Raw genomic sequence first — 28,000 nt, 5'->3', positions numbered from 1 at the left:
ACTGAGAGAAAGAGACACTAAATTAACTAGTAGTATAGCTTTTTAAGTTAAACTATAACTAGCGAAGCATTATATTTTGTTGTCGAGAGAGAAGCAGTGCGGATGTTTCTTATAGGTACCAGCGTCTTCCAACACTCCCCACGGACTACATAGCCAGGGATCCTCTGTATCTCTCCTCCAGACATCCAACCTAGCGATCAGTCCGTCCACTACACTCTGGAAACAAACAGATGCCATCATGGAGCTATTGTGGGTTATGTTTGATTGGAAAGAGGCAGAGTCGATACAGGTTCAGCGATGTGTGTTATTTGTCATACAATCAATATGGTTAAATTATTCTGATTACCAGTACAGTAGAACCTCTTTAATCCGAACTAATTGGGACCAGGGGTAGTTCGGACTATTGAATAGTTCGGATTACAGAACATATTGTTGTTTTTACATAACAATAGCTAAAACATGGCTAAAATTGATCAACATTATTTTTGGGAAAGTGAAAAAATGTTTTATAAAGTAAAATACAGTGTTTATTTAATACAGTAGTTAAACATGGTGAATAAAACGTACTGTAAATTAAATACAGTATACAATAAAGAACTGCTGTACTGTGTATAGAGTACAGCAATGAGGGGTTCGGATTAGTGGATGTTCGGATTACGGGGGTTCGGATTAAAGAGGTTCTACTGTATCTCTTAATAGGCTGATAACAGGAGACATAAACCCGAATCAAGGAAAAACTTAATTTATTCAGAATTCATTTTCCTTCTTCTGGATATTGATAACATTAATACAAAATATTTTGGTTTCCTTACAATATCCATAAATGTTGTTGATACAATACTACATGTTTCGTGGCGACGGCCACATCATCAGGTTGATCCTCTTGGTAGATTCGTCATTCATAAATTTATTCTTCCGGGTGACCATGTATGAGTGTGTTTTGTAGTGAGATTTCTATTGTAGCTTCGTTCTGACTGAGACCAGCTATTTCTTTAGCCAGCGCTATTTTTATTAAGTGTCCAATTATCAAGGGCATCTAGATGCAGTGTCGGTCTTTCAAAAATTTTGGCTTTTCCAGGGTCGAAACAGTACCATGCTAATTGTTAGGACTATGGTGACACAATAGGGTCACACAACATAAACATTTATATTAATCTCAAGAGTAGAACTTATTGATTACAGATTAAGGTAGTGGACGCAACTGCCCGTTCTCAAAATTTATTCGGTTTAAGGGCTAAGGTTTCCTGGGTTCCCCCACCATTTTTTTAGCTATTAAATGTACATATCAGCTGTCGGCTGGGGATGGAATTGCTTCCCCACAAATCGCCTAAATTTTGGGAACAGAGTTTACCCAAATATGAATTTGTGCTTTTGAAAGATAAAAAGACTGAAACTCACTTTGAAGGAAGAGTTGTACGCCAAATTGTCAAGTTCCTCAGGGTCAGTTGTGATGTCAAACATTTCCCACTGAGGTCTGTAGTAATACTGCTTAAGAGATCTGTTCCACTTCAACTCTTGCTTGGTCCTCGTGCGGTTCAGAATGTCCTATCAGAAATAACCTAAGTGTTTACACAGTACAGTGGAGGTTCCAAGTGGGAGCTGCAGGGACTAAAGCTCCTCCCCATTTGACCTGGATAAATATACAAATACTTACATTTTGCCCTAAAAATGTAACCCGCAACACCGCAACTTTATAAATTATCCCTGCCGCAGCAAAGCTGCAGAACTATTAAAGCTGCTGAGTACTGTAGTTTGCCACCACAGCTGTAAGTAGGCTCGTGGTAACATCTGCAATACAGTTGCAATTTGCAATAATCATAATACAATAAGTAAACATAAAAGTATCGTAGATAGTAAAAAACTATCTGGAAGAGAGAAAGCCTAAACTCTTATAACGTGCATAGGATGATTACATCACTGTATCAATAACACAGACGACAAAAAAAACATAATTATTATAATTCAAATTCTTGAAACTGGACAAACACAAAAAAGAACCTGAACTCTTAATTTACAAACCTGGAAGGATGGTGATAGGAAGAAGTCCTGATCAATCGGGAACGGCATGAGGTAGTTAAGGTTGTGGATAAGTCTATATTTTCTTGTGCGAATGGCTCGCATCGGGTAGTACATTGTCACTTCATGCAGACTATGGCTGCCAAACACTGCTTCGTTGTCACTAATATGCTCTGTGAATTTAAATCAATTAAGTTATTCACAAAAGTAAGACATTTCAACATGATAAAAATATAGTTCAGAGCCAAATTAAACGTTTAGCGAAATTCCTAAATAGGGAATATAAGCTATTACTGAAGGTCTCATGGTAATACATCCACCCGGGACCGATTTACTTTTTCGTTTGATGTCCCCCAAGGCCAAAAACACCATACGTTCAAATTCATGTATATATATATGTGTGTGTCTATTAGCACGATAACTGGAGCAAAAATCATCCAATTTTGCCCGCTGGGTGCCCCCAAACCACCGCCTCCAGCACTAGAAAAAAAGGGAGGCTGCTCTGGGGTTTGCCTAGGGCTCCACTGACCCTTAACGCGGCCCTGTTTGTACGGTTATTGGTTATTGATTGGAATTTCCTCAGGATTGTACAGTGACCTTCTAATTACTAAGCGAGCAAAATAACTACTGAGTCACCCAGCCTAGTCTACATAAATACACTTATAACTTAATACATTGGATGGATGACTGTAAGGCCAGCAAGCTGTAGGATATTATGTGTTCATATTTTCCAAAACACAAGTAGAGAAACATGCTTTGACATGCATGCCAACTAACCGAAAGATACCTGATTAATTTATACAAATAAACAAAATTACCTTCACGTAGAAGTGGCAACAGTGATCGGCCGGTGAAAATTGGATACTTTCTTGGATAAAGAATCTTAAACCAATCCAACACCGTCGGGGTGATGTCCAATAGACTGGAGAGGCTGTAGGTTACTTGGTTGTGTCGGTCCTCTGGTCTAGGGGAGGATATTAACATAGGTACAGCCACTCCTGAAAACAACAAGTAGATTTGAAGATTGTATGCAGGAACAGCCAAGGCCCCACTAGAAAAATAGGCCATGCTGCAGGATCCATGACGTCACACTTGTGGATAGATTCACAGCCATATCCCATATGTTTTAGGTAAATAAGCGGGTTGTTTGTAAGATTTTGTGACCACTGTGTTGCGCTGCCCACGCTGCAGCATGGCCTGTTTTTCTAGTGGGGCCTCTTGAATTATTCTCCCAAGTGGAGGTGTTTAGGGATAATCTAAGTAAAACTACGACGAAAAACGAATTTAAACTATAAAATAATCAAATGTATTTCTCATTAATGTTTTCATGACAAGGAACAATATTGGACAATAAAACAGACAGCTGATAGTAAAAACAACATTCATATCATCTGTATGACTATTAGAAATAAATAGAAAAGGCAGGCATTTTCAACACTTTCCCTTATTTGCATAGTCATGCCGAGAGTCCGAGATTTTCTCGCAGAACTTGAAGTCTTGGTCGAGGTATAGGCTTTGTCAGTATATCTGCTAGTTGATATTCTGAACCGATGTGCTTTACAGTCAGCATACCTATATTTATCCTGTCTCGAATGAACAGGTACTTCCGCTGAATATGTTTGGTACGAAAGTGAAACTCTGGGTTTTCACAGAGTTTTCTTGCTGATTCGTTGTCAACTTTCAGGATAGGAACAACAGACAATCCTATAAGTTCTTTGAACAAACGAGCAATCCAGATTGTTTCTTTTGAACCAAGATTAGCTGCAATGATTTCAGCTTCACAAGTTGAGTTCGCAACTAACTCCTGACGACGACTAAGCCAAGTGATAGCTGCACCCGCGTATTTAATAATAACTCCACTTGTTGATCGCATTGTAGTTGGACAGCCAGCAAAGTCCGCGTCACTATAGCATTCCAGTAGACGTGTTTTAGGTTTGGATTGGTACACTAGCTTCTGGTCCACAGTGCCGGTCAAATAGCGTATAACACGCTTTGCTCTTGTCACATCATCTTGTGTAGGATTTTCTAAGTGACGTGATAGAACACTTACACTAAATGCAATGTCAAAACGAGTACCACGAGCAACATAAAGTAGGGCTCCAACTGCCGATCGGTATGGAAAATCGGAGGCTTTCCCTGGTGTTTGAGCAGTGAGCTTCTCTATGGGAGTAAGTACTGGCTTGCATCCTTCCATGTTAAATCGAGAAATGATCTTCTTGATATACGCTGATTGGCAGACCAATATATTACCATCACTTTGAGAAATTTCAAGTCCGAGAAAGTATGACACTTCTTTAGCAACAATTTCAAATTGTGAACGAAGTTGCCCAATAAATAAGTCCATTTCAGTCTGACTAGTCGCTGCGACTAATCCGTCATCAACATAGAGTGCAACGATGATTTTTCCAGCAGGGGTAGGACAAATGTAGACGCAGGGATCTTCACGGCTCTGTCGAAATCCTAATCCTTTCATGAAGTCGTCAAACTGTTTATTCCAGCATCGAGGTGCCTGTTTCAAGCCGTATAAGCTGCGTTTGAGACAACAAACACAATTTGTCCCATCTGAATATCCTTCAGGCTGCTTCATAAAAATCTCTTCTTCAACGTCTCCGTACAAGAACGCAGTTGAGACGTCAAACTGCCGTAGAACCATCTTCTCAACAGTTGCGATGGACAATATTGATCGAACGACCTCCAGACGAGCAACCGGGCTGAAGGTTTCGGCATAATCAATACCAGGTCTTTGCACACATCCTTTGATGACCAATCTCGCTCGATATTTGTTAACACTTCCATCAGGATTGCGCTTTATTCGGTAGACCCACTTGTTGTTGATAGTCTTCTTTCCCGGAGGGAGTTCGGTCAATTCCCATGCACCGTGTTTATGCATGGACGCCATTTCTTTGTCCATTGCTGTTTTCCATTCAGCACTATCTTCTGAACTGATGGCTTTAGTGTACGACTTAGGTTCATCGTCAACAAGAAGAACTTCGGCAAAGTTAGACGAGACGTAATCGTTTAGCCACTCGGGTTGCCTTCTTTCCCGAGTCGAGTGCCGAGTTGCAGGATCGTTGGATAACTCTCCATCTTCACTATCACTGCTACTTGACGGGTCCTCAGTCGGTATAGGCTCATCATTACCCTTCACTGGAGAACTAGGCTCGTCAATAGTCTCTTCAACTTCTTGCCAATCTTCTTCGACGTCATTGGTTTTCTCAATCTTGATAGGCCACTCAACTTTCTTGTCACAGTCTCCGACGATTTCGTGAAAAACGACGTCACGAGAAACTACGATATCTCTTCTCTCTGGGACGTAGATTCGATATCGTTCATCGCCATCGTATCCAACCACAGCTTTCTTGTCCATTTTTCGCCTCCTCTGAACAGGAACATGGACGTAGCACTTTGAGCTGACCACTCGCAGATGTTTGATCCTCGGCTTTTGACCAAACCAGAGCTCAAAGGGTGATTTGTTGGCAACTGCTGACTTTCCCACTCAATTCAAAACGTAGCCAGCAGTGATGACAAGTTCAGCCCAGATCGCTGCAGGAAATGTTACATTTGGATTGGCATACTTGAAGGTACGGGCCATTTCGACGATCGTTCTGTTCTCTCTCTCTACAGCACCATTTTGCTCGGGTGTATACGGCGCTGTCAGACGTTGGTTAACACCATATTCTCTGAGGATTTGACGAACTTCAGCGTTGTCAAACTCACCACCGTTGTCGCTGAGAAACTCTTTGACGTGATGACCAATTGTGCGTGCTTTAGCCAACACTTCACGCAACGCTTCCTTCACAGCAGATTTTTCCCTTGCGACAAAACAGTACCGGTACCTTGAAAAGTGGTCTTTTATGACGATCAAGTATCGGCGACCTCCGAAGGATGGGTCAAACGGGCCGCAAACATCACCGGATAACAACTCACCGGGGGGGGGGGGGGGGGGGGGGCTGAGGGGCGTTCTCGTGTTCCGAATAGTAGACGGTGTGCCTTTCCGAACTGACATGGTTCGCAGATCTCGTAGTTGGCTGGCACTTTGATACCCATTTCGGATTCGAGCTTCGATCGGACGTAACGTTTATCCATGTGACCCCAGTGCTCATGATATAACTGCAGAATGCGATTGTCTTCTGCTGCATTAGCGCAAACCTCAGATGGTTGAACTGTGTGAAATGAGGCACGATACAAAGTTCCGCCACAGTTTCGAGTACCTTTGAATACAGTTTGTTCGTTAATAGTGAACCGACACTCGGTATTAGTCGATTCAAACCTGCTATTAGGGTTTCGATCATGAGCTGCGAGAATGGACACTAAGTTCCGAGAAACGTCAGGAACATACCAGACATCGTTGAGTGTGAACGTTTCCAGTTTTCCATTTTCATAGTTCGCTACTTCAACGACTCCACAGCCAAGAGCTTTTATAACTTCCTTTCCCGCCGCCTTTACTGTTGCGTTCGAGTTTGCAGGAAAAGGTTTGTACTCCGTGAACCAACTCAGATTTGACGTAATGTGCCGCGTAGCGCCATTGTCGATCCACCACTGGTCGTTCGTGGTCACGATATTCGTGTCACTGCTGATGGAAATCAGCGCACTTCGGTTGTCGGTCACGTTAACTTGCGAGCACTTCGTTCTCTTCTTATCAGTGTCACTCGTTTTTGAACTAGTGCTAATGCCATTAGCTCGAGCTGGATATGCAGGCTTGCCGTCAGCTTTCCATTTAGAACACTGGCGAATCCAATGACCTTTCCCCGAACAGTATTTGCACGAAGTGTCACCTTTTGGTTTCCTATTCTTCTGACCACCACTGTTTGTGGCACTAAGAATGTCACCAGCTTTTGAAGTAGGAGCAACATTACGCTCATGAAGGATCAATGCAGATGAAACATCTTCAAGTTTCTTGCTCTCGTTTGCCTTCATAAGTAAGTAGCTAGACTTGAACGATTCAAAACGCTTCGGCAAAATGTGTAACACTTTTGACACAAACAGGAGCTCAAGAAAATCTTCGACTGTTTGGATGTTACGCGTTTTGAGGCCAGCTGCAAATTCGCGGTTTTGATTCTTCAATCTTGAAAGCACGGTCGGGGCATCCTCGGTATCATCCCATTCCATACTGAAGAAATCCAAACACTGACGAAACAACTGATCTTCTGCCTTGTTATCGAACTGCTCGATCAAAATGTCCCACGCTTCCTTAGCTGATAATCTTCCGGAAATACGTTGATGTAGATCATCACTAACGCACTGAGAAATGACTATTTTTGCCTGAGTCGTGGATTTGTTGAATTTCTCAAGTTCTTCCTTTTCGGGTTTAGTCGGAGGCTCAGAGAGGGTAGGCTTTTCTCTCTTTCCCTCGACGATATCAACCGCGTCGAACAACTCTAGAACGTCCAACACTCGATCTTTCCACGTTGGCCAATCTTCTGCTCCTTTCAATGGTTTTATACCTTTCACGTATTCCATTTGTATAGCTGGACGAACTCGATCGAAAGATATACCAAAGAAATAAAACTCTTGAGACAGAAAAATACGTCAGTATAAATTTTTCTTACCGTGTACGTAGTAGACTAGATTTCCCAACACTATTATGTACATAAAACGATGCTGGGCCCATAACCTCTTGAATTATTCTCCCAAGTGGAGGTGTTTAGGGATAATCTAAGTAAAACTACGACGAAAAACGAATTTAAACTATAAAATAATCAAATGTATTTCTCATTAATGTTTTCATGACAAGGAACAATATTGGACAATAAAACAGACAGCTGATAGTAAAAACAACAGGGCCTAAGTCCAGCTTTGAACCATAAAAAAGCTACTGACAGGTCACAAAACATAGCTCGTCTGGTAACAAGAGAATCAGTCAATCAACTGACTACTCAACTACCTCTTTTCATTAACATTCTATAACAGAAACTATCGAGTCAAATAACCTAGAAGTGTAGCCTACCTGCCTACCTGAATCATACATGTTAGTGCGTCCAGTGGGGAATGGTATTCCATTATCAGATGTGTAGATCACAAGGGTATTAGCCCCAAATCCTGCGTCTCCCAACTCCTTTAACACCAGCCCGACACCTGTAACATAAATTGGGCTCAAATTTTTAGTCTGAGAAAACTTTTAGCAAAGTTTTTGAAAAATAATAACAAACCATTAAAAACTGCAGAACTTTCAGAAGTTACAATGAATTATTATTTATTTTTTTTTTTTTTTTTGAGGTCCCCCAGAGGACAAAAACACCATCCGTTAGCACAATAACTCAAGCAAAAATGATCTGATTTTGATGACATCTGGTATAAACGTGTAAACTCCATTTATTTGAAAGAGTTTGCAAACCAGCATGATCAGACTATGGGAAAGGGACATTTTGGGGCAAAAATTGTTTTTTTTTTCATTTTTGACCCTTAAAACATAGAATTTTTCAATAATTTCTTTACAAACTGTTTAGTAGAGCTTAGAAAATTCCAACAGTGCAAATTTAAAATCCCATGTTATTGTTATGAAAATGAATAAACTGTTATAGTTTACTTGTTTATGGATATATTTTAATTACATTTTACAAATTTGTTTATTTTATACTAAGCTATCAATATTTCAATACAAAAATCACACCTTATTATTTCCCTGTAGCAGCAAACCTAGGTACTTATTCCAATTAATTAATGTTATTTAAATAGGAAATGAATCTGACAATTTTAAGGGAATATTTCAATGTAAATCCAGCAAGGTAAATGGAAATTTGCTTAGTCTGTAGGTTTGCTGCAACGGAGGTGATTTAGTAGTTAGTCTGTGCTACAAGCTCTAAGACATACCAGCCCACTTGTTTACCATACACATACATGCGTTCACCTCTCAGCTTACAGGAGTTCTCTGTCATGTGTTGTTGTGTCATGTGTGTCTCCTAACACACCTGGTACATGCTTGGTAAAACAGTAGCGAATCACTTGTGGAAATATCTAGTTTACTGTAAACCTCATTTTATCAGCTATGACACTACAACGTTATTGTTAATAACAACATTTTATTGTCAAGTTCACATTACAAAAAGTAAGCAGTAAGTGAGTTGTGGTTAGGTGTTCGACCTGGATGGGAAAAAAAGTGTTTTACAATCGTGACGAGGCAGACATTTTTTTGTGAGATCCGCGAAATGTCAGACTTTGATGCCATGGATGATTGTGTGTTTTGACGAGTCCTGGACATCATAGGCAAAAATAAAGGTGAGTGAAGCCACAGAAAACATACTACTAAAACCCAGAATGCCAACGCATGGCAACGCTGGTGGCGCTGCCTACGAATTGACAGGCAAAGCTCTCTCAAAACACTTAATGCTTTTTACCATGCGGTGGGCATTCTGGGTTATAGTAGTATGTTTTCTGTGGTGAAGCCCACAAATAATCTTCATAACTTACAATAAGTCCTAACACACTAACCTTGGTCAAGCCTAGAGATGGTAGTGTACTGAGCCGCAATGTCTTCTCTAGCTGCAGGTGTGTCTTGTACAAAATATGGAACCTCTACCTTTAACACAACTCTGTTTTATTTGCTGCTTGGTAAAGAGTAAGAAATAAAATAGAGACTGATACAAAATAATCCTGAAGATTTTTACTAGTACTGAAACTACTTGGTAAATTAAATTTGAAGATTACAATCAGAAAGTAATTGGAAATAAACTTTAGCTTAAAATATGAACGCAAGTATGCCACTATCTAAAAGTATTGAATTAATTGACCATATTGAGTATCTTGTGAATGTAAAGTTTCCCAGAGTTTCAACTAACAGAGAGAGATTTACCTCTTCAGGTTTGTAGATTGTTGGTGTCCAGTCGGGGATGTGCCCCATGTTTGGTTCTCCGTTTCCAAATTTCTCACAAAAGTTTCCATATTGAGGGTGAGTGTGCCCGCAGCGATGAGGGTCGTGAAACGCAACGTACAAGAAAAATGGCCTGGTAACCAAACACTATTTTGAGTACCTTATAAAATACATGGACTGTTGTAAAATAAGTAATTGTTATTAAAGTATTTGACTTAACCAATGTTGGGTTTATTTGTGACTATTATCAAGACTTATGAAAAAAGTGGATAAGTTTAGTTTATTTGATAAATATGAATGCACAACTTCAGAATAATGATGATATAATTCCAAATGAATAGCACTTCATTGTTTTAAGTTTTTAAGGATTGCCTGTTTTAACCAACTTTTTGAGTTATTCAACCTAGGTCTAGTCCCGTTAGGGTCGGTTAAGGAGATGGTCGGTCTTCTGTACAGAGAAAACAGGACTTCTATTAGGTGAACACAAATACCACTGTGTAATGGTGTGCATAAAGAATTCAGCATCCTGCTATGAAGGATATAGGACATGATACTATTGCATTTAAACATATATCACCATAAAAAAGTAGAAAATGAAGATTACTTAGATCTGCCCTGAGCTAGGAAGTCCCGAACCAGAAGTTTTATTCGGGTAATGTTGCGCCCAACTTGCAAAATAGAGTTGTTTTCTTCAGTTTCCTCGTAATCAAACTGGTAATTTTCCTTTTGCCCAACGTGTTTCTTGCCAATGATTCCTAAAAATGATATAAAACCAATAAAACTGTAGCAGAGTTTGTGCTTGAGTACTTTTCCACCGGAAAACGTGACAAAACTCAATACTCTGTAATGATTTAACTCTTTGAAACCAAGGAGTTGTGTTTATTGGTCAAGTTACACCTTTTTGTATAAGCACAATAACAAGAGACAAATAATGGCCATTTGCCTTGTGTCGGCCACACAACCTGCATCAATCTTTTCCGAGTTTAAGTGTAGCTGGCCTAGATGTTAAATACAGTGGCGGATCTAGAACAGTCACAAGGGCCAGGGGGGGCAACTGTGGGGTCTGGGGGGTTCGGGGGTACCCGCCCAAAAAATGTATGTAAACGGCAGTTTTATACCATTTCAGTGTCCAAAGTTAGTGTTACAAATTATTTTACCCAATGTGTATGAACTACTGTATTACATGCAGTAAAAAAATGTATTATGTATGCCCGAGGGGATGTATAGCCCCCCCTTTAGATCCTCCACTGGTTTAATATTTGTGTTCTGTTGATATGTTAGCTCTAAAGTCATTTGTTGAACATTCACTTCAATTTGATGAACCTAGGATTTGATAATGGGTCATTTGACACAAAACTGGTACAGTATAACCTTGATAACAAGACTCTCATAGGGATCATAAAATAAGACTTGTTATCAAGGTTGACTTCTTATCGAGGTTTGCAATAACATGTGATTAGGGGTAAAATAATTTCAAGGGGATTTGAAAATGACCCTTGTTATCAAGGCTGACTTGTTATCGAGGTTCTTCTTATCGAGGTTCTACTGTACTATAATCCATTTACCCAGGTATGTAGCAAAGATGGTGTCAATTAGGATGGAAAGATGAAGGAAAGGCTCCCAACAGCACTGAGAGTCAAACCAGATAGAAGGTATATTGGTACTAAATTAATCCGTTGGCAATTCCTTGAGAATACTAATTATACAAAATAACAAATGAACGGTGGTGGGGAAAGGATATGTGAAAATCTCATTCCCCATTCTAATTGACACAATACCAAATTGCAAACACTTTAGGACCCTTTATTGAACCCTTTTTGTGTTGAATTTTAGTCTTAAAAGCATGTTTCAAGTGAACATTCTTCATTTTACACTTCTTAGTGTAGAAACATACAGACAGCGTAGCGTAGCGCAACGTAGCGCAGCGCAGCGTAGCGTATAGGAGCGCAGCGTAGTCCAATACACACAGAGAGCGCAGCGTAGCGTAGCGCAACATAGGTTGTAGACGGTCTTAATAGGGTAACTTACATCAGTATACAGGGTGTCACAAAAAAGTGTGATGGGCTATACAGGACCTAATTCTACATGCAAACATAAGTCAAAAATGAAGAATAAATTTTTTTTGATTTCGGCTTAGTTTAGCCGTAATCCGCCATTTTGTTTTTTGGGGAAAATATTTATTATTTTAAAATCCCTTTGAGATATTTTTACGAAACTTGGCAAAATTGTTTACACTATAGTAAGTAACATTTATAAAAAAATTATTATTTTAACTTTCCAAATTTCAAAATGGCGGCCGTTTGAATTTTTTAATGCCAAATTTCATGAAAACCGGTACCTAAATCCAAATTTAGTATTTACACACAAGTTTTTAACTTTTATTATTTATTATAAAGTTTTAGTATTTATTATAACAAATCCAACAAAACAAAAATGAATAAAATCGGTTCATAGATAAAGAAGCTGTGTTTATTTTAGTAATTTAGACAGAAATTATAAATATTAAAATGTATTAAATGTAATTTAATAATTTATGTAACGTATTAAGTAATTTCAGTCTAAATTACTAAAATAAACACAGCTTCTTTATTTATGAACCGATTTTATTCATTTTTGTTTTGTTGGATTTTTCATAATAAATACTAAAACTTTTGTGTCTCACAAAATTTTAATTTAGGTACCGGTTTTCATGAAATTTGGCATTACAAAATTCAAACGGCCGCCATTTTGAAATTTGGAAAGTTAAAATAATATATTTTTTTTTAATGTTACTTACTATAGTGTAAACAATTTTGCCAAGTTTCGTAAAAATACCTCAAAGGGATTTTGAAATAATAAATATTTTCCCCAAAAAACAAAATGGCGGATTACGGCTAAACTAAGCCGAAATCCAAAAAAATTTATTCTTCATTTTTGACTTATTTTGCATGTAGAATTAGGTCCTGTATAGCCCATCACACTTTTTTGTGACACCCTGTAGAAGATAACACTGTCGAAGACGGCGTCGTATTAGTTTTGTCGAAAATACCTTAAGGTGGCAGTTTTTGATCAGTAGGAGAAGTGTCGTGGTGCATGAAGTGTGTAAAGGCAGGAACAAGCATGGTGAATACATCTTATTTCAAATCCTTAGGAAACACGAGTCTCGGTTTAAGAATTATGCAAGAATGTCGACTACAACGTTCGATTACATATTTAGTTTGGTGAAGGATGATTGAGAGAAGCTTACAACTAATTGAAGAGGACCAATTGATGCAGAAAAGAGACTAGCATTGACTTTTAAGCGTGTCTGCAGTCGAATGCGCTCCAATACGCTCTGAGAAAAACAAAATAGTTTGTTCCTCAGTCGTACGCTGCGCTGCGCTGCGCTACGCTACGCCGAAATACGCTACTAGTATGTCATACCTCATTTCAATGCACGGTTTTGATTTAAAACATGCGCTGCGCTGCGCTACGCTGCGCTACGCTACGCTGTCTGTATGTTTTTACACTTAGAGATCAACCAGTGTAGTTAAAACATTCCTAATATAAAATTACTATTATGTTTTACTGATGGGTGAATAAGCTAGGCTATTCCTTTACGTCAACAGTTTAAAGTGTGGTAGTCAAACTCACGACGCAGGGCCTGATTACCCATTAGGCTAATTAGGTTGGAGCCTAGGGCGCCAGTCAGCTAAGTGTTTTAGGGGGGCGCCAGACAGCTAAGGCTAAGACTTAAAGTTGGGACTGGGGGCGTAAAAAATGTATTATTCCAAAAAAGGATTCACGCAGATAGTCACACCCCCATAAACCATATACTTAAAATATTCGTAATGACGAGAAACCTTGCGCAAAACTATTCATTATTTCATAAAGTAATTCCTTTCTAAAGGGAACTTTCCATATAGGTGAGTGAAAATTTAAAAACGTACGTTTTCAGGAAAAGCACTTTGCAAATTTTTTTCCCCTTTTTTCAAAACTTTTATTATTATTTTTATTTCATTAACATTTTAAGTTTCATAAAATGTCCATGGTAACGCAATATCTTTGGTAGTTTTCTTTTTAAAGAGCATCTTTAGTAGAAAAACACAAAATCCTGTCACGACCATAACGGACGTTTAAATGAATATTAAAAATAGTTAATATTATTTTTATAACTATGTTTTGCTATAAACTAATTTACTTTTATGACCATTATACATTAAAAAGGTCACTGAGCTTTTGGTATATTTGGTCTTTCTAGAAAAAAATTTAAAAAACTCATAAAATAGAAAAAAGCCAATAAAATCTTTTTAAGTTTGTATAACTCCGAAAAAACTTACCTGAGACCCGAAAAATCGTTATGTTTGTATAGAGGTGTGCTTCTTTTGTGTATAAAACATTGAAATATGACGATATTTTAATTTTTGAAATTTTTATGATAGAAATCATAAACGTGATGGTCAGGGACAAGCGGTACGGTCGTGAATTGTCTGGAATAATCTAAATCTTTCCAAACAATCCTTCAATTATACTGTTAGTTATAATAAAACTATGTGTTTCAATTGAACTAAACTGTTCAATTTACAATTATATTAAAGTTATTGTCACGACCAAACTAACTATAATCCATAAGGCTGGATTGGTCGTGAAAAAAACCGCGATGGTCGTGAAACTTTGGTCGTGAAATTACGTGTTATTTGGCTCTGTTCTGGCGGTAGCCCTGCACCTCATGTTCGAGGATACAAAGTGGACTTCTAGGTTGATCTAGCAATTGAAATATCTTATAAACAAAAATTAACACCATGTCTACTTCATCGAATGACTACGGACGGTCATGGACACACCAAAATTACAAAAAACACAATCTTTCCTTTATTAATCTTGTAATTCCTCCTTTCAACTCAAAACGACCGGCACTACAATCCTGACGTACACCCCGAACTAGTCTCTAAAACCAACTGACTCCATCGACGCCAGGCTTGCCACTGTCGTGCTCCAAAGTTGAAAAATTTTCCCAAATGGTCGTGACGCCAAATCGAGGGACAGACTTATTTTGTCATGGTAGTCAGTCTGCAATGACAATAAAATTATAATATACTCCTTTTTTGTAAGTTTAATAACCATTGATAACATAAAAATATGACTTTATATATTTCGGCATGAATAATTAGTCTAAAAACAGCGTGAAAGTTGGAAAATGTACCCTAGGGACACGTCATGGTCGTGAATTTTGAGACTTTAAAAATACGAAAAAATACCTAGAACCTATTTAAAACTAAATAAATGTGTGTAACATGTTGCCCCCGTCCCAAAAAATATTAAAACACATAATAATAAACTACAAATCCAGTATCTACGAAGTAAAAGGCCAGGGACATGAAAACGTACGTTTTTAAATTTTCACTCAGGTACCTAATGTTAAAAATACCTCAGCTGTACTTATTTGTTTATTTCAGCTTGGCTTAACTTAACCAATCAATAGTTTTATTAATACTTATGAAGTCTATGGGTTACAGCTAGTTTATAGTAATAATTGATTTATAAAAACATTTAACGATACTTTTTGTTGCAGATAAATACTGATAAATGCTGTAAACTAAGTAATTCCATCTAAAGGTCCTAATAAAATTATTGGTTTAGGCCTAGGTGATTAACAGAGTTAATTTAGAAAGTACGCATATTATTGTTTGGTTTTTTCGATATTTTAGGTTAGGTCTACTTTTGATTTAATACAATCATATGTTTAGTAAAATGTAAAATAAATACATTATTAAATACAAAAGTTTTACATATTCCTTGAACAACCGATTTGTTACTATTTTAAAAACTCCTAATCAAACCATACATTAATTATTTATGATAAGTTTTCTTTTGTTTTTAAATAAACTGAATATTAGTATAATGCTTTTGGCCATTTTTAATTTTGAATTCAGTATTGGTATTCCTTCTTTGAAATTTTGAAAGTGGTAGCGGAGAGGGTAGTGGAAGGGAGGAGGGGGCGCGAAAAACGTCAGCCTACTAACTGGCGACTAGACCCTTAATCAGGCCCTGACGACATGTTTCGCCTATTCAGGCATCGTCAGGTAATTTCCTATCAAGAATACTTCATCCAATAATAGTTACATAATTGCATTCAAATAAATACACAAAGGACATAACGCACAACAAATTTTTATATTTTGCAGGCTGTGTAATTGTGTGACTCTGTATCCGTACCAACTAGATAGGAGACCAAAATAATACACTCTGTTGACGTAAAGGTATGTACCTAATTGTCTTTGATAAGTTCAGGGGCTACATTATGAATTTTAAGTAGAAATAAGGGGAAAAAATGTTAAAATCATAATAAAACCTTAAAATCTTTTCAATAATGTTTAATTGAACAAACTGAAATAACACTTTTTAAATGTTTAAGAATTTAATTGGAAGAGTTTGATTTCATAGTTTTGAGTACAATCAGTACAATAGAATTGGGATCATTGATTTCCCTTGCCATTCTTCTATTTGTTGTGTTTCTCATATTCTTCACATTGTTCTTCATTTATTGACATTTTTCATTTTTCCCAATATCTCTCCTTCACTTGTATCATGTTCGTTCAGAGTGTAGGAGTTTTGCCAACGGGTATCAGGTAGAAAGGGTCCCCATCCATGAATTCCACATACTGCGGAGTTTTGCCAACGGTTGTGGGTTGCGCGAGAGGTTGACGGGGAGAGAGAGAGAGATTACACGTGACCGTGAGGGTGGCTTCCGCTAAGGGTGGACAAACCAGGCAGGATGCTGACTGTGTTCAAAGTAATGGAGTTATGCACCTCTGACTGTGAAAGGAAATGTATTGAATTTTTAACCTTACCTAACCTAAACTAAACTAACCTAACCTAACCTAACCTAACCCACTGCGACAAGCGCATAACTAACTGCCAAGCGTAGACAACCCTGACAATCGCTCTCCCTCCCTCCGTCACACTCTTTCTCCCACCACCACCGTTGACAAATCTCCGCACCAAGAGGTGGCCGAAGGCATCCCCCCCATCTACCTGACACCCGTTGGCAAAACTCCGGTTCCCGTTCGTTCAAGTTTCTTAAATAGCAATTAATTTCTTAAATTCAATTTTCTTCAGTGTAGGCCTAAATATTTCAGATCCATCTTTTCCGTTTGTTACAGACAAGAATTCCTTCACTAACTTCCCTCCGTATTGTTTGTCATGAAACAGAAAAAAATTAGGTTGTAAAATGATTTTCTTGTAACATTTCTTTGTTATTTAAAAAATAAGATAATAAGATTTGATTGGTACCAAAGTTTTAAGTCAAATAAATTAGTGTGATTTATTTAACATTAGAATGATCTTCAATTTACATTTTGATTCTTTTTGTCATTAATTTCAGTTAGTGAAAATACACTTGTGCTATATTTGTTGTCAAATAAGTCACTTACAACAACTTTTTCTTCCTTGTTGTTATACTATGTGTTAAACTATGGGTCCGTTGGCACGATAACTCAAACAAAAATTATCCGATTTTGATGAAATTTGGTATAAACGTGTAAACCTACATTTATTCTAACGAGATCGCGAACCAGTTTGATCGGACCATGGGAACGGGGGTTTATGGGGGGTTTTATGAGGTAAAAATGGGTTTTTCCCATTTTTGACCCTAAAAACATAAAGTTTTGGAGTTTCTTTCCCAACCATTTTGTAGAGCTTAAAAAAAGAAATAATTTAGTATATTGAAGCATTGTTGTATGCATAATAGTTACGGAGAAAATTAAAAAAAGTGCAAATTTAAAATTCCTATGTTATTCTTATGGAGAAAATGAAAACTGTTGTAGTTTACTTATTTATGGATATTTGTTGATCAAATTTGGCAAATTTATTTAATTCATCCTATACCATTGACGTTTGGTCAAAAAAACACTGTTTACCTTCCCTGTAGTAGCAAACCTAAGCACTAGTTAAATCTAATGTTTTTAAAATTGGGAATAAATATGTCTTATTTATGGAAATATTTTACTAAATATGTAATCAGACAAGTTGAAATACGCTTAGTCTGCAGGTTTGCTGCGGCGGGGGTGTTTACATTTCCACCACAGTATTGCTGCACAACATTATTAAAATCATTGGCTTTAGATTGTTGTACATTCTCTATGTCATGCTATTTATTTTTCATCTAGATGCACCAGCTGTTAATAAAATTGCTGTTTGACAAGAGCACACTCTAAAGAGTGTTTTTTGAATCGACTGAAATTTTGCACAATTCAGTATATATTTGAAGAGCAACCAGCATTGGATCTTATTTTGGCAGCATTTTAGACGTTTTGTAGAAATATTACTTTGCAAGTAATATCCTCAATCAGTTAAAAATGTTACAAAATTAGTTTGCCAACAATAGTAAAAATCTCTGACTCATATACAAATGAATTTATTTACAATCTGAAAATTAAGTTCTTAGATCTCACAATTGAACACTAACCCTCATCAATACATATATCTGTTTTTAGATTTAGCTGTTATCCTTGTATGCTTATCGCAAAAACCCTATTCTCTGCAACTCTCAGCTTCCTTTAGGAAAGCAAGAGGGTAATAATATATCTTACTTAGATTATAGGGTACACTAGAATATCATTAACTATGGAATACTAGCAAATACCTCTGCCGCAGCCAACCTGCAGACTAAGCGAATTTCCATTTGCCCAATTGGATTTTCAATTAAATATATAAATAACATTATGTTTAACAAGTACCTAGGTTTGCTGCTACAGGGAGGGTAATAAAGTGGGCTTTTTAGTAGAATATCAATAGCTTAGTATAAAATAAGGTAATTTGCTAAGTTTTATCAAAATATATCCGTAAACAAGCCAAATAAAACAGTTTACTCATTCTCCATAAGAACAGCATGGTAATTTTAAATTTAAATTTTTTTGAATTTTTTCTGTGACAAATAACCGTAAAAACCCATTTAATATACTAAATTAATTGTTTTTTAAGCTCTAAAAAATGGCACTAAGAGAAATTGTGAATTTTTTTGTTTCCAGGGTCAAATATGAGAAAACTCAATTTTTACCCCGTAAAACCCCGTTCCCATAGTCCAATCATGCTGGTTTGCGAACTCATTCAAGTTTATCCCGCCCTACACCTTCAAGCCAAATTTCATCATAAACTGACAAAAATTACTCAAGTTATCGCGTTCACGGACACACACACACACATATAATTTGAAAGAATAGTGTTTTTGTCCTCTGTGGACATCAAAATTAAAAAGTAAATCGGTCCCGGGCCCAGGTCTTACCATGAGATCTACGATGATACTTTCCTATAGGGAAATTAGCTAAAACAACAAAAGACCTTTAAAACTATTATATATATAAATATTTCTCTCTCTTAAAAGTAAAGAAAGTTATGTACTCATAGACTTCCCAACTGAAAGATTCACCTCACAAAATGATTCCGATTCTACATAAAATATTATAACTCTTAGGGAAGTTAATTAGATTTTAAAACACCATCTTTTTGAACTCAACTAATTGCTAATCCATTTGCCAATTGTCTGCAACTCTCAAGCTTCCTTTAAGAAAGCAAGTAACTATTACTAATATTATGTACTATGGATTTTAACACCAGCGAAAACTTAATACTACCACACATCAAGATTTTTAAACTACTTATTAGAAACCTACTAATATTTTACTCACACTTTTCATCCTTATGTTCTCTTCTGCACCAGCATAAACAATGAATATGTAATAAATTGTTTCCATGGTTTTAACATATTTTAAAAAGAAAATAAAAACTGAATTCAATTTTACTTGTTAGACTACTCGAGTTTAACCCTCCCGTACCCTTGCTCTCTTGCTAGAAATGCTCTTTTATATACCTAATAAAGTTCATGTAGCATAAAAATTTCAAATAATCCAAATATAGGTAAATAGATATAGAAAAATTTAAAAATAATTACAAATATTTCAAATTGAATATGTCGTGTTGAAAACCAATCAGTCAATCGCTGGCCTGTTCTTCATCCTCTTGAAACATGACGCGCCTAACTTTACACCCTCGTATGAGACAGTCAAAACACAGCAATTGCCCTTTGAAAGGTAGTGGGGGAAGGTAAATGGCACATCTAAACATTCGCTCGCAGATTCACTTATTTCGGTGTGCTTTTTCAAATCCGCTGACTCTGAGTCCGCGGAGGTTAAAGAAAATCTCCGTCTACTGGAGGTTGAGTGGTGATGGACTTGAATAGTGGTTTACCACTAAGACCACAGAAAGTGATTCTTACTTGGCGGGAGAGGCAATTTTTTTCATGATGTTTGTGAATTAACGTACATGTATACTCAATGTAATGAAGTTAATCGTCCTTAGGGGTAGGAAACCACTGGAATACTAATTTTTTTTTCGGCCAAAATTTGCCGGATTTTCTAGGTATAAACAGTGATGAAATAAGGAATTTGATGTTGACCTCAGATTTGAACTAGATGTGTCAGAAGCTTGACGGAGAGTTTAATTTACGAACAAACCTCCTATTAAAGTAGTGTTTGAGGGGCGGACACAATCACTCCCCCCTTATTCACAATCCATTCCAGAGATTTTTACAGACTTAAAAGATAAAATTAGAACCCAAACTTATGTTCACCTGTCCTGATTCCATGTTCCGAAAGAATGTTTGGTAAACTCTTGGAGTTTTTCAATGAGTCAAAGTTGTGTACTCCGTTGTGCAGTCCGTACATGCCATTCTGATGTGAGGGTAGTCCAGTCAATAAGGCTGACCTGCTGTTAGAAAAACTATGTTTACTTGAAATATTCCTGTGCGACACTGACAACAGAGTTGTAAGCCAAGAGTATACAAGACAATTGGAAAAACTTATTATTTAGTGCTGGTACCTCAAAGAGTTTTTAATGGGATGTTTTGGACATTGTACCAACAAAAGACTTCTAAACTTGGTAATTAAAATTATTGTGTACAAATTATTAGTGTTGTGATTTTGTGAATTTGGCAAGAAAATTTCAATGCTTGTGAAAGACTTGCATGTCATTCTTAATTCCACAGCCATATCTGAAAATCGGTGATTAAGGAAAACCCGCATTTAGGTAGTTTTTATCGTTTAGATAGGTAGTTGTTTGAATCTTACTAATCTTACTAATATTATATATGTGAAAGTTTGTGTGTTTGTTTGTTTGTTTGAAGTTCAGTCACGCATAAACTACTGGACGGATTGGGCTGAAATTTGGCATAATGATAGCTATTCCCGACTAACAATAACATATAGGCATATTCTTATCTCAAAATCCTTTCGGGCTCCGTCCCAGTAGCTCTGCAATTCTCCATGTTAACCTTATGAGTATAACCTTTAGTCAGCTGTTTCAACTAAAAAGTTGGTTCTATGATATGCAAAAGCATTAAAAAGTTATAAAATTTACCAACAGGTGCAGCACTTTTTTTTGCATTTATGAAAACAGCTAGGCCTAATTTGAACCAAGCAGCAACAAAAAAACTTATACGCAATGAAAACTGTTAAAGTAGGATTGTATACAGTTATGTTTATGTTTTTAATTCCATGAATAATTTGTGATGTTTTGCGAATTTTTAATAAATTATTTTTCTCTATTGTTTAGGTAAAGTGGTAGAACATTATAGCTATGGTATGTGTGTAATACCGTAAATTTAAAGAAGCAAATTTTCTCAAACTGTGTCCTCCCCCATTGCAAACGCAAAGCTTGAGTATAACTGCAATAAGTAGTTTATACTTATATGCCAACCCCGCACGAAGGACGGGTACTCTGCTAGTATTTTATACTTCTTAATATTTAACCTTTACTAATTAATTTGCATAGGCCTAAAATTAATCCCCATTCTTATAACATTAAATAAGATGGATCATAGGTTATTTAAAATTTAGGCCTGATCATCCGGATCGTCAAAAGGATTGATTTTCTTCCACCTAATTAGCTGCATTTTTTACTATGCAGATCGATAATAATGAGATTTACGATGCAGTCGTAATTGATTTGGACAATTGTAAACCTACACTGTAGTGGCAAATACCCCAAGCTGGCAAAGCTTCCGTGTTTTTTACAATAATAGTTTCTAACGTTATTAATTAAATGCAATTATATTTATCACCAAAAGTTAACTATTGGACATCAAATGTAGGCTACCAGTACCTAGGAGAGCAGCTGCTTACAGATGTGTAAGAATTGTTGAAGATGAGGCTTCTTATCGCCAATGCATCCAGATTGGGGGTTCGTATAACGTGGTTCTGATATGTTTTCATTTCAAAACCCCCGTCATCGGCTGGAATAGATATTTTTGCATTTTAACTTCAGACTCAGAGACAATTAACGCAAATAGTCAATAACAATAAGGAAGTAAAACATTCCGGGATAGTAACGGGAAAACGCTGCAAAACGTTATTGATAGCTTTTAAACTATGATAGCATTGGTCGCTGTAATGCCTATATTCATTAAATACTTACTCTATTTTTAATTCAACTTCTTATAGAACAAAATATTCTATTTTTGATAGTATGAAAACATTTTTGTTCAACAGTAATCATTCTTTACAACCCACCATTTTAATAATGGCTGAAATAATTTTTTTGGTTAACGAGCCAATCAAAAGCCCCAAATGAAAGTGAATAAGCTACCATTTCTGTTTACATTTTTGTTGATACTGTACATGAATTTTCCACCAAGCGAAAAAAAACTGTCATCGGTCTACGGTCTACCTTTCCAACACTAGTTTCTGACTGGAACAGGTATAGGTACCAAGATTTTGCTAAATGTCTTATATAACTTCCTCCATAATACAAAGAGAATACTTAATCTATGCTTTTAACATCCACTTAACAAAATCGTTGGACTGAGTATCTAACTATGAATAAAATTGCAATTCTAAATGCATTATTTACCTAAAATTATGAGAACATTCCTAGCATCCTCAGAACAGCGGCACCATCCTAATAGAGTGATGCAAATAAGTAACAATCTGTTAAGCGAAATAAGCTTCTTCGGTTTCGGCATTTTGGAAATTTCCTTTGATAAATAATCCACCACACCGTGATTCACCTCACTGCAAACACATTTAATTACCTAGCAACAATCATTTTAAATTATGAAATATTTACTCATTCATAACATCAAAGTTGTTAAAGTTGTGTTATTCAGTTGACAGCTCTTACAGAAAAGATAAAATAGAGATTATGCTATGCATTATCTCTCCAAGTGCAAACCTGCAGCAGTGATCAGCAATAACCCTTGTACCTTTTCTCATACCCCCATTGCAGCAACTTAAGCTACCTGATTTCCTGTTGCTTTATTAAATTTTATGCTTTAGGAAATTGTATACCCAAACCTAAAATAAGATTGTGCTCAATAAGTACCCAACTTTGCTGCTTCGAGGAACTCACAAATGTTTTACAAGTATGGGATTATTTTTTAAAAAGTGCATAAAAAATAAAGAATTATGTTTTAAACTATGAACTTTCAAGTGATTATTTTTTTGTCCTAAGGCGCAAGGCACGAGCCTGGGATTGTTTTTTATTACTTCAGGCTAGACCTCAGAGGGGTTGCGGCATTCACACTTAAACATAAAATCCATTGGTGATTCGGCGGGATTTGAACCCTAGACCTCAGGGACTTAAGTCCCGCGTTGTTACCTTGACCAACTCGCTCCCCTTCTAGTGATTATTAGATGTAGTATGAGTGTAGTGTTCTTCGTTTTATTTTAGGTCGTTTCTATTCAGACCTACTGGAAATTGTGTATAGTAATTGTATTTTGCTGATAATAATTATGGAAGAGGCAGATATGCTATGGAAGGTGGTATCGTTGACTAGGCCTATACACTTCTCAATTGATAATTACTCTTTCTACTGTAGGCTGCAATAAAATTTGTCTTTATACGTGTAAACTAGCTGTTCTGAATTATAGGCCTACACAGTTTTAACTGACTACTCCCGTACGTAGGACGGGCTAACACCTCGTTTTTTTATTAAAACAAAAAGTACAAATGACTATATCTTGTCCCAAACCAAAAGTTACTACAGTAGACTCCCTCTTATCCGGACACCTTTTAACCGGACTAAACTTGGCGGAAATGACATCTTTTTAACCGGACAATTTTTATCAGCACATTGGTTTCACTGGACTAGATCAGAAGGAAGTGGGCGGTACTGAAATGACTGTTCTCGTGGGAAAGATTCGGGACCAGTGATCACGTGTCTAAATACAATACTCTCCCAAATTTAAGTCAAATACCACAGTAAATGGTCCGTTTGAATGAGTTTTTGGGGACATTGATTTAACCGGAAAAACTGTTACCTGGACTGGCCTCGGTCCCAAGTAGTCCGGATAAGAGCGAGTCTACTATAATAGCCCTAATTAGAAAAGAATTTAAACCGCTCATTTTTGGAGTAGTACTAAGGACGTACCATTGAAGGTCCACTAATGCAAGCAGTTTCTATCCATTATTAACTACACCAGAGAGAAAGTTATAACTATTACTTACCCTCCCTTTAAAGGGTATTTACTCAGGGGAGGTATAGAAGAGGCTACGATGACAGCTGTGGGCTTCTTATTAGCTGAGGGAACGCCATTACCATAACAAAACGGTCGGTAGCCGTCGGCCTCGGTGGTCTAATGGTTAGCGTACCGGGCTGATATACTGTAGGTCCCGGGTTCAAATCCTGTTGGTAGCATTAACTTTTTATCCAAGATTTTTTTATTATCAGCAAGTTTGGTTGGTTTGGTTCGGTTATTACAGTTTAATTTTATTATTAAGTGATTATAAAATTTTAATTGAGCAAATTCTAGTTTTATTTAATAAACAGAATTATTTTTCCGATTACTAAACTTTTGTTATATTATTTCTTTATCAGCAAGTTTGGTTAGTTCGGTTAGGTTATGATAGTTTAATTTTATAATTAAAAAATTATAAAATTGAATTTGAGACATTTATAATTTTATTTTATGAACAGAACTATTTTTGCGATTAGTAAACCTTCATTGCCAAAGTGCTCTCTACTACAGCGCTGTTCACGGAGGAATTTTGAACTAAATGCCTCATTCGTACCTCCCCTAAGTCAGACCCCCTTTAAAGTAAGAAGATAGAATATCAATAAGATATTAAAAATAAAGTTCAAGTATCAAAAATCCAGGGAGGATAAGGAAAGATTATAAAAAGAAAATATTCAGATTATTACAAATTTGAATTCATCTATTGATTAATATATACATTTGCTAATATATTTTTTATCTTATTGAGATCAATAAAAAATATTGCTCTATTCACAACACTTTATGACTTTAGTGTACTCAAACTAAGTCCATGGAAGGAAATTACTAAATATAACGGTGCCTATAATAAAATATGAACAAAAATACATTCTAATACAATGAGACCAAATATTAATCGGTTTATCTGTTAAAATAACAGTTCTCCAAACACTAGCTATGTTTTCTTTTGTCTCTACTAAGCTATAATTGTTGGAGCCACTTGTCTTCAGTCTACTGGAAATCACATCACTTTTAGTGTCACTTTCAGTCTTGTAATGTAAAGCCACAAACCAGTAAAGCACTGGGCAAGAAGAGGCAATCATCCTCGTTGTTACTTGAACATGGACAAAAAACAAGCAGAATATTGTCAAAAACACTGAGTGGACGACAAAAACAAAGAATTCAAGTGTCAACTCTTGTCGTTGATAATTAACACGGTACTTTGATTTTTTTAAACCTAAAGAAAACAGAATAGAGGTGTTTTCAAGCATGAAAAGATATGAGTTCCTCAATATTAAAAATATTACAGGCGATGCTAGTAAAAAATTTGGAATTTGCTTAATTTGATAGTATTTAAGAAAACCGACATGCCAATAATGGTTTTGTACGTAGGAGTACGAGAAAGGTATTTTGTGGTTACACCATGGTGGCAAATCAGAAGATGGAGTCACAAATCCTTTTGATTTTCCAAACTCATTCAAAAATTCTGGTATATTTACTTTGCTCTTGCAAAAAGTCATGTAAGCATATCCTTGGAACATAATAAATGGGGCAATAAATACTATGGTGCAAATGCATAATTTACATAGTTCAACGATCATAGTATAGAATGAAGAAAAGCTAAATTGATATTTAAGTACTTGTAAAATATTAAAGACACGTTTTAGACATTTATGAGCAATATATCCTAAATTCAATACACCGTTAGAACGAGTACAGCTTGACAAACCCAACGCAAAACTAGACAACAACTCTCTTTCATTTTCTACACAAAACAGCATACCCGAGAAAGTGAAAAAGGCAAAACAACTTTCTGAATACGGAGCAGTGAAAAATATACTGGCTGGGTTCACACAGAAAAATAATGCAGATTTATACGCGAGCGACTCATCTTTTAGTACTTTACACGAAAGTTCGAAGAGCTTGATTGATGCACTCACAAAGAAATAAAAGTTAATTGCCAAAGCAGACAGTAATACTGTTGAGTAGTGATTCAATACACCATTTAAAATGACATCTAAAACATGGGCGAGACTTCTAGCAAAGAACGGAAACATTGGGAAAAATGCAAGTGTATTTTCATAGGTGTAGCCGTAGTGTGCAATGTGAAGAAAGTACTGAGCATCCCATCTCACTAAGCCTCCAAATACGTTGTTAATGATTTCATCGGCCAATGATATGTTGATAGTAGTTGGCTGTGGGAAGATGTAGACTCCAGCATCATGGTCTGGTAAAACTAAGTTAGAAATCCATGATAGGAAAATAATAAAAACACGAGAGCTGATAGCGAAAAGTAGCACTTTTGTCTTCAAGTCATTGTGAGTTGTAGCTGTCTTCATCTTGTTTAAGCTTAGTTAGGGCCTAAGTCAATCACTGACCTGCAAAAATAATAATTTTGATTACAATAAAATTAGTATAAGTTAAAATTGATTGTCTTGTATACTGTAGGCATGTTTTCCTTTCCATACGATTTTTTTATCAAGACATGAGTTGAACTGACTTAGATCTGATTAGTCTTTTGACTTGCAAGTAGGACAACACACAAGTTTTCTCTTAGGAAGCCAGGATATTTTACAGGTTCAGTTAAATGTCACACTTGATTTTGCAGGATGATTAGGCTACATGTGCTCATCGTATCTGATAAGTCTTGGATATCAGTAAAATTGCCTACAACAAAATGAAGATGTGAGTGAAGCTTGTAAAATATCTAAAGCCCCATTTCCATGAGGAGTAGGAAGAAGGCATGAACCACACATTCGTGAAATAGGCTCCGTGGGAACGACACATACATTTGCCTCTGACGTAATCAGGGATGGGGAGAGTTCACGAACTGCCACGCTAGGGATTAAATTAATTTTCAGTTGTAAACAGCTTGTATATTTGCCTTCCTGGTGGTTTTTTTGTAGTACTTGTGTAGTGGTGTGCTAAAAACTTATGTCCTAGCCATCGGGAACAAGTGTAGTGAAATTGCAAGACAATAAACTATGAAGTTTCTAAGGTTGTACGCTGTGGAACAGTCACTGTACAATACAAAGGAAAGAATACAAAGATGGAGATTTAAGGAATGCAGCAGCAAACAGGATTTGAATCAATGGCTATTCCCGGGATTTGGACTGAAAGAAGTTTTGTAAATTAAAAAACTTAAGTTACAAAGTTCTTATTGTCTGCTAAGACTTTGGGGAATTTTATCCCAAACGCATTTTCTTCTGTTTTATAATCGGTTCACGAGAGTAGCCTACGTGACTGTCTCAACTTGTCAACTTAACTTAAATGTGAACGTGACTAAAAGCTGAACTTATAACTTCACTACCTACTCTCAACAATAACTTGTACTCTGCCATTGCTTTCTGAGGTAAACTAAATTCAAAATAGACTAGGCCTAGGCCTAACTTATGAAGTGTGGGTCATAGGAACAGTCCACACCTTGTGACAGGTGGTAATCCCATCCTCACCACAAGCGTGCATGACACTACACTACATTTTATTTTATGAAATGTGAAATAAGATAAGTACCTTGTCAGACATAATATCCCGAAAAGAAGTCAACATAGGCTATTTTAATTGGGCCTAGGTAGGATAGCCTGCTGCTTCAGGTAACAGATGACAGCGTAGGTTTGAAAGGAATAATTACCACAATTCACATTTGCTATCAAAGTAACATTTTTGAAGAACAAATAATCATACTAAGTTAAACAAGTTATAAAACAAATAAAAAATCTAAAGAGTTAACAAA

The 28,000-nt window shown here is 36.5% G+C and overlaps 1 protein-coding gene across 4 annotated transcripts; it reads right to left on the bottom strand.

Moving 5' to 3' along the window:
- Position 1: 1 nt before the first annotated feature.
- LOC128996196 (N-sulphoglucosamine sulphohydrolase) lies at positions 2-27,999 on the bottom strand. Of its 4 annotated transcripts, none has more exons than XM_054421337.1 (12): positions 27,781-27,987; positions 22,685-22,845; positions 21,938-22,067; positions 20,409-20,542; positions 10,428-10,578; positions 9,806-9,956; positions 9,445-9,532; positions 7,972-8,091; positions 2,835-3,014; positions 2,020-2,189; positions 1,399-1,545; positions 2-216 (listed from the first exon to the last, which is right to left on the bottom strand). In XM_054421337.1, exons 2-12 carry the CDS (start codon positions 22,794-22,796, stop codon positions 70-72), a joined length of 1,530 nt encoding a protein of 509 aa, XP_054277312.1. In that variant the 5' UTR covers positions 22,797-22,845; positions 27,781-27,987; the 3' UTR covers positions 2-69. The 4 variants fall into 4 exon arrangements, with proteins under 4 accessions (XP_054277312.1, XP_054277310.1, XP_054277311.1 ...); XM_054421335.1 differs by having other exon boundaries at positions 20,409-20,545; positions 27,781-27,986; XM_054421336.1 differs by having other exon boundaries at positions 20,409-20,545; positions 27,899-27,980.
- Position 28,000: the final 1 nt, after the last annotated feature.

This window comes from Macrosteles quadrilineatus, unplaced genomic scaffold (genome assembly GCF_028750875.1).
Source record: "Macrosteles quadrilineatus isolate MER2022 unplaced genomic scaffold, UCM_ALF_1.0 Scaffold_6__1_contigs__length_79288215, whole genome shotgun sequence".
In the NCBI taxonomy this organism is placed as follows: domain Eukaryota; kingdom Metazoa; phylum Arthropoda; class Insecta; order Hemiptera; family Cicadellidae; genus Macrosteles; species Macrosteles quadrilineatus.
This window is presented reverse-complemented; position numbering and strand designations above follow the sequence as displayed.